At 55.2% G+C, this 7,974-nt stretch overlaps 1 protein-coding gene across 1 annotated transcript in view; it reads right to left on the bottom strand.

Annotated features, from left to right (window-relative positions):
• Positions 1-1,045: 1,045 nt before the first annotated feature.
• Positions 1,046-7,974, bottom strand: part of LOC139402150 (SH3 and multiple ankyrin repeat domains protein 1-like) — a 49,936-nt gene continuing 43,007 nt past the window's right edge. The window contains exons 22-24 of the mRNA XM_071146233.1: positions 7,795-7,903; positions 1,717-5,287; positions 1,046-1,116 (exon numbers count right to left, since the gene is read on the bottom strand). Coding sequence (XP_071002334.1) covers positions 1,107-1,116; positions 1,717-5,287; positions 7,795-7,903 — 3,690 coding nt within the window. The 3' untranslated portion in view covers positions 1,046-1,106. The remainder of the gene's footprint in view (positions 1,117-1,716; positions 5,288-7,794; positions 7,904-7,974) is intronic.

Raw genomic sequence — 7,974 nt, 5'->3', positions numbered from 1 at the left:
ATTCATACCCCGTTACCCAACCTCACCACCACTATTCATAACACATTACCCAACCTCACCACCACTATTCATACCCCGTTACCCAACCTCACCACCACTATTCATAACCCGTTACCCAACCTCACCACCACTATTCATAACACATTACCCAACCTCACCACCACTATTCAGTACACGTTACCCAACCTCACCACCACTATTCATAACACATTACCCAACCTCACCACCACTATTCATAACACATTACCCAACCTCACCACCACTATTCATAACACATTACCCAACCTCACCACCACTATTCATAACACATTACCCAACCTCACCACCACTATTCATAACACATTACCCAACCTCACCACCACTATTCATAACCCGTTACCCAACCTCACCACCACTATTCATAACACATTACCCAACCTCACCACCACTATTCATACCCCGTTACCCAACCTCACCACCACTATTCATAACACATTACCCAACCTCACCACCACTATTCATAACACATTACCCAACCTCACCACCACTATTCATAACACATTACCCAACCTCACCACCACTATTCATAACACATAACCCAACCTCACCACCACTATTCATAACCCGTTACCCAACCTCACCACCACTATTCATAACACATTACCCAACCTCACCACCACTATTCATACCCCGTTACCCAACCTCACCACCACTATTCATAACCCGTTACCCAACCTCACCACCACTATTCATAACACATTACCCAACCTCACCACCACTATTCATAACCCGTTACCCAACCTCACCACCACTATTCATAACACATTACCCAACCTCACCACCACTATTCATAACACATTACCCAACCTCACCACCACTATTCATAACACATTACCCAACCTCACCACCACTATTCACTAGTAGCCTACACCTAAAGACGGACATTGTTAGATTGGCTATCAATATGAGGCTCAGGATGTTAACAGCAGCTAATTGCTATTAAAGATGTGCTGAGTAGACAGGAACTTTCTTTTCTCTGGCTGTTGAAACACCGGCAGTAAATTGAAGAAAGGGGACATGTTTTATGTCCAGTCAAACAGACAGTGTGTGAGAAAGGAGGAGAGCAATTACCTGTTTCTGGTGGAGGAGAGACATAAAGCAGACGGAGACAAAAGTATGGGACATAAACATGGGGAAGAATTGACATAGTAAAGCACGCACGCACGCACGCACGCACGCACTCACTCACTCACTCACGCACGCACGCACGCACGCACGCACGCACGCACGCACGCACTCACTCACTCACTCACTCACTCACTCACTCACTCACTCACTCACTCACGCACGCACGCACGCACTCACTCACTCACTCACTCACTCACTCACTCACTCACCCATTCCCACAAAATACACAAAAAGCGCCAGGACAAGAGATCGCTGTGTGATTGATGTTTACAATACAGGAGGTTGGTGGAACCTTAATTGGGGAGGAAGGGCTCGTGGTAGTGGCTGGAGCGGAATCGGTGAGATGGTATCAAACACATGGCTTGACTCCATTTCAGACATTATTATGAGCCATCCTCCCCTCAGCAGCCTCCACTGATGTACAAGTAAAACATGCAGGCCTTTGTACTGAAATCTATGGTCTACTGAAGATAATATAACTGTAGTCATTTTACCTGTATCAACACACACAACCTCACCAAATATCCTCTAACATATCATAGCGAGTACCTGTGTCTACTTAGTGATCTCTGGCTCCCTCTCTGCTGCAGTTTGTTGCTGAGCTCATTGATGATGCTGGCCTTCATGCTGGATATGGGGGGGTACAGCCTCCGGCCCTCCAGGTAGGTCCCCTGGTCCCCTACTAACTGACCCTCTGACCCCCACAGAGGCTTCATCTCAGGGGTCCGGGGCCGGTCAAAGTAGGGTGACGTGGGACGCCCCAAATTCTGTGTCATCCCATAACCCTCCCGTCCTCCATCGTCCTCCTCCTCTCCTTCCTCGCCCTCCTCCTCCTCTTCCTCTTCCTCCCTCCGTCTGTGTGACTGGAAGGAGGGCGGGGCGGTACCGGTCTCTCTGCGTAGTTCGGCCGCGCGGCCCCCCTCCCTGAACCTGCCTGATTTGGGGTAGGTGGAGCCGGCGGCTGTGGTGTTGTGCATGTCAAACGTCTGTCCGTCCAGGTAGCTCATGTACGACTCCAGGAGGTCTGCTCCTCCCGCCCTGTCTCCCTCCCCTCCTCCTCCTCCCTCCCTCCCTCTCTCCAGCCTCTCTTCCAGCCTCTCTCTGGCTCCTCCGCTCATGGCCAGGATGTTGTCCAGGTGGTGGTCACTGCTGCTGCGGCTGTCCAGCTCCTCTATCCCAGAGTCCACCACCGTCTCCTGGGACTCCCCTGCCTTGGCTGTGGGGTGAGGGTGGTGCTCCCCTATCCTGCGGCCGGCCGCTGTAGAACCAGAGGGGGCTGGGTGTGTCCTGTCCTGGTGGGGCTGGACTGAGGTCCTCGTGGTGGTGGCAGCGGTGGTGGTGGTGGTGGTGGTGGTACAGGGAGCGGTGGAGGTCAGGGCTGCAGAGCCCCGGAAGGGGCCAGAGGAGGCTGCGGTGGAGGAGATGGGAGGGGGACCACGGTAGGATGGGGAACCTGCAATGGAGTGGGGAGGAGGGGTGGAGGACGAGCTCCTATGGATGGTGGAGGGACGACCCTGGGTGGGGGAGGAGCGACCCTGGGTGGGGGAGAAGCGACCTTTGGGAGGAGGAGTGGGGGAGGAACGCCCATGGGAAGGAGAGGAGCGCCCGGTGTGCGTGCTGTTGTAGAGGTGGTGAGAGTGGGTCATGGCAAGGGAGGGTCTGTGAAAGGAGTTGGGTGGGGGTGGTGGGGAGACAGAGGGGGGAGGCGGGGGTCCTGTGGGCTGGAGGCCGGAAGGTGAGGGTGGAGGAAGGGGGTTGGGTGATGTCTGAGTGGGGGAGTTTCCTGACTGGGTCAGGTTGGCCACCTCACTGTCATAGGAGGTAAGGCTGGAGGTGGTAGAGTCCCCCGCCTGTGGGGAGGGTAGGGGGGTGTGGGCCGGGAACCCACTGATAAACATGTCTTTTGGAGGGGGTGGTGGGGGAGGAGGGGGAGGTGGTGGGGGCTGCTGCTGGCGGGAGGCCAGGTTGTTGATAATGGCACGGTGTGTGTAACCTGACATTCCACCCCGGTCAAAGCTGTTGGCAAACTCCAGCGGAGGGGGCAGTGGGTCCGCAAACACAAACTCATCATCCACATCCACAGAGGGGGCAGGGGGCGGCAGAACCATGAGGCCACTGCCCCCGGAAGGGTGAGACGGGGCAGCTGTAGCGGGGGGAGATGGAGGGGTGAGAGACAGGATGTAGCCTGCCTCACTCTCCATCCTCAGAAACGAGGCCTGGCGAGGCTGCTGGGACGACAGCTGAGGGGGCTGCTGGGTAGGGGCTGTCTGCTGCCTCATGTACCCCTCTCTGTCCCGCTCTCTTTCTCTCGACCTCTCCCTCTCTCTCGACCTCTCCCTCGACCTCTCCCTCTGTCTTTCCTCCCTGTAGGAGGGTTGGTAGTGCTGGGACTGGTAGTGATGTGTGTGGACTGTTTTGTCCTCAGAGAAGCGCACCCTCAGCCCCTCTCTGGCCCCGCCACCCTCCCGCTCCCCTCCTCCCCCCTCCTCGCCCCAGCCTGCACCCCTGAGGATCCTGGGGGAGGGGGGTCGGCTGGTGGAGGAGGTGGTGGCGGCTAGGGATGAGGAGGTGACCAGATAGGAGGAGCTGGAGGAATGGGTGGCTGAGGAAGCCGGTGTGGGGGAGGTGGCCTGGGAGGGGAATGTCACCACACTGGACATCTGTCGTACAAACTGGTGCTCGGTCCCTCTCTCCCTCCTCATCCTGCCGTCGTCCTTCAGGGCCCGCTCCCTGGCAGCCAGGGCCAGACCCAGGGGGGACGAGGGGTCCAGGACCTTTCCTGTCAGGGGGTGGATGAAGGTGGTGCCAGAGGGGACCTGCTGCCGGCTTGACGCCCCGTAGAAGTCAGCCGGAACAGACTTGGGCTGGTAGTCTGGAGCTGGGGAGGAGTACTCTGGCAGGCCGAAGGCAGGGGGCATGCTGCGGGTGTGGTGGATGAAGGTGTCCCCAGAGAACATGCCCTCGTCGATGGACTTGGAGGGCCGGAGGCGTGGGGGGGGGCCACCGGACTGGGGGCTGAACTGCTGCTGCTGAGAGGTCTGTGTCCTGCCTGCCCCTCCTCCTCCTCCCCCTGCCCCTCCTCCTCCTCCCCCTGGCCCCACCTCCTCCTCGGCAGACATGAAGATGGAGGCGCTCTTCCTGCGGGCCTCATGGAAGCGTTCCCTGTCCCGGCGGGCTGCGCCCACGATGGCCGCCCCAAACTGGCTGGTGAAGTCACTATCCTGGCCTCGGAAGGAGGGTGGTGGAGGGGCCGGGATGGAGGGAGGAGCAGGAGGTTGCGGGGCTGGGGTGGAAGGGGGTCCGTGGGGGGGTTGGGTTCTGTCGGTCTCCCCTGGGGGGGTGGGCTCAGCCTCCACACTGCTGCCCTGACTGCTGCGGCCACTGCCACTGCTGATGGAGGGGGCCTTGACTATGATGGTGGGGATGGGGATGGAGCTCTTCTCCACTGGGGCCTTGCCCCCCAGCGTGCCCTGGCCAGCCCGCAGGTCCTCCACCTTGGACTGCTTCACCAGAGGGCCCTTCCCTCTCCGCGCCCCCCCTCCTTTAGGTACCCCCTCTCCAGCCCCCCCAGCCACACTACGGTCTGCCCTCTGCGGCTGGCTCTGGGTGGTCTGCTGCTGCTGGGGCATCACTGTGGCACTGCCTGAAGGTGGGGCGGCGTTACTGTAGCCCCTCCTTAGACCTGCAGCCTTGCCCCCCCCCACTCCTCCTCCCCCTCCTGATCCAACAGGCTCCCCTGGGTAGCCCCCTTTCCTAGAGGCAGTCCTGCTCTGAGCGGCGTGGGCGGGGGCATTAGAGTACTGGTGCGTGTGGTCCACCCCTCCTCCTCCAGGGCCGGTACTGGGCCCCCCTGCCCTTTCACGGCCCCCGTGGGTGAAGTGCACAGACTGAGAGTAGAGCTGGTAGTGGGCTGCTGTGGAGGTGGACTGGGACACGGCCACAGAGGGCTGCTGGGAAGACTTGCCCCCTCTCCAGCCCAGTGGTGGGGCGGAGGAGAAGGGGGGGTCTGGCGGGGCGGTGGTGGGGGGCGGGGGGATGTCATCTGGGCCGGGAACCGAGAGACTTCGGGCAAACTTCATGGCCGGAGGATTGAGATGGGACTTCTCCTCTTCAGTCACCCCTGCAGTTCACCACAGACAGAGATACAAGAGAGGGATGAAAAGGACTGATGAGAGAGACTGAGGTAGAGGGATGGAGGATAGACACAGAGCAGAGTGATCAGATGGGTGAGAGACTGAGGTAGAGGGATGGAGGATAGACACAGAGCAGAGTGATCAGATGGGTGAGGGACGGAGGTATAGGGATGGAGGATAGACACAGAGCAGAGTGATCAGATGGGTGAGGGACGGAGGTAGAGGGATGGAGGATAGACACAGAGCAGAGTGATCAGATGGGTGAGGGACGGAGGTAGAGGGATGGAGGATAGACACAGAGCAGAGTGATCAGATGGGTGAGGGACGGAGGTAGAGGGATGGAGGATAGACACAGAGCAGAGTGATCAGATGGGTGAGGGACGGAGGTAGAGGGATGGAGGATAGACACAGAGCAGAGTGATCAGATGGGTGAGGGACGGAGGTATAGGAATGGTACAGAGAAAATACTGCTGAACAAAAGAACATATGATTAATGTGGGAGGCTGTCTGTCTCTGTAACTGCCTGTCTGTCTAATTGTCAGGCGGTCCTCTCATTCATCTGTAAGCCTGTCTGTCTAATTGTCAGGCGGTCCTCTCATTCATCTGTAAGTCTGTCTGTCTAATTGTCAGGCGGCCCTCTCATTCATCTGTAAGTCTGTCTCTCTAATTGTCAGGCGGTCCTCTCATTCATCTGTAAGTCTGTCTGTCTAATTGTCAGGCGGTCCTCTCATTCATCTGTAAGTCTGTCTAATTGTCAGGCGGTCCTCTCATTCATCTGTAAGTCTGTCTAATTGTCAGGCGGTCCTCTCATTCATCTGTAAGCCTGTCTGTCTAATTGTCAGGCGGTCCTCTCATTCATCTGTAAGTCTGTCTGTCTAATTGTCAGGCGGTCCTCTCATTCATCTGTAAGTCTGTCTGTCTAATTGTCAGGCGGTCCTCTCATTCATCTGTAAGTCTGTCTGTCTAATTGTCAGGCGGTCCTCTCATTCATCTGTAAGTCTGTCTGTCTAATTGTCAGGCGGTCCTCTCATTCATCTGTAAGCCTGTCTGTCTAATTGTCAGGCGGTCCTCTCATTCATCTGTAAGTCTGTCTGTCTAATTGTCAGGCGGTCCTCTCATTCATCTGTAAGTCTGTCTAATTGTCAGGCGGTCCTCTCATTCATCTGTAAGCCTGTCTGTCTAATTGTCAAGCGGTCCTCTCATTCATCTGTAAGTCTGTCTGTCTAATTGTCAGGCGGTCCTCTCATTCATCTCTAAGTCTGTCTGTCTAATTGTCAGGCGGTCCTCTCATTCATCTGTAAGTCTGTCTGTCTAATTGTCAGGCGGTCCTCTCATTCATCTGTAAGTCTGTCTGTCTAATTGTCAGGCGGTCCTCTCATTCATCTGTAAGTCTGTCTAATTGTCAGGCGGTCCTCTCATTCATCTGTAAGTCTGTCTAATTGTCAGGCGGCCCTCTCATTCATCTGTAAGTCTGTCTGTCTAATTGTCAGGCGGTCCTCTCATTCATCTGTAAGTCTGTCTAATTGTCAGGCGGTCTGTCTCTCATTCATCTGTAAGTCTGTCTGTCTAATTGTCAGACGGTCCTCTCATTCATCTGTAAGTCTGTCTAATTGTCAGGCGGTCCTCTCATTCATCTGTAAGTCTGTCTAATTGTCAGGCGGTCCTCTCATTCATCTGTAAGCCTGTCTGTCTAATTGTCAGGCGGTCCTCTCATTCATCTGTAAGTCTGTCTAATTGTCAGGCGGTCCTCTCATTCATCTGTAAGCCTGTCTGTCTAATTGTCAGGCGGTCCTCTCATTCATCTGTAAGCCTGTCTGTCTAATTGTCAGGCGGTCCTCTCATTCATCTGTAAGTCTGTCTGTCTAATTGTCAGGCGGTCCTCTCATTCATCTGTAAGTCTGTCTGTCTAATTGTCAGGCGGTCCTCTCATTCATCTGTAAGCCTGTCTGTCTAATTGTCAGGCGGTCCTCTCATTCATCTGTAAGTCTGTCTAATTGTCAGACGGTCCTCTCATTCATCTGTAAGTCTGTCTGTCTAATTGTCAGGCGGTCCTCTCATTCATCTGTAAGCCTGTTTGTCCTCTAGCAGAGATGATGACCAGCAATATCATTCTGTATGTACTGGTAAAAGTAGAGCAATGGTCATTTTCCAACAGGGTGAGATGTTATACCGCCTTTTACTTGGCGAGTCACAGGAGAAGTCCATCGTCTTTAGCTGTGTCACATTCAACCACAGTTCCAGCTTCTGTGATGAACAGCTCCTAGAAACAGTGTATCAGCCTACAAACATTTTAGTACAGTACAACACATATAAACTGCTATTCTCCACAGCAGAAGCATACTACAACATGAACCAGGACAGAGACAGAACAGGCAGACTAGAAGCACATGGTATGCTACAGCTGCAGACAGTGTTACAGCACAGGCCTTTAAGAGTCTAGAGGACAGACAGATGGACAGGCCGGCCAGAGGGCCTGCCAGACAGACAGCCTCACCGATGGATTTCTGTCGCAGCATACCGTGTGGAGGGGCGTGGCCTGATGTGAACTGGGCACGGTCATAGCCCAGCCCGGTCATCCCCATTTCTGATTGGTCGTAATTTGGCTGCACAGCAAGAGAGGGAAGAGGGAGCAGAGGACAATGTTCAGAAAGGACAGAACTTATATAACAGAATA

This window comes from Oncorhynchus clarkii, unplaced genomic scaffold, assembly GCF_045791955.1.
Source record: "Oncorhynchus clarkii lewisi isolate Uvic-CL-2024 unplaced genomic scaffold, UVic_Ocla_1.0 unplaced_contig_6055_pilon_pilon, whole genome shotgun sequence".
Lineage (NCBI taxonomy): Eukaryota > Metazoa > Chordata > Actinopteri > Salmoniformes > Salmonidae > Oncorhynchus > Oncorhynchus clarkii.
Note: the sequence above shows the minus strand (reverse complement) of the source record. Positions and strands in the feature narration are given on the sequence as shown.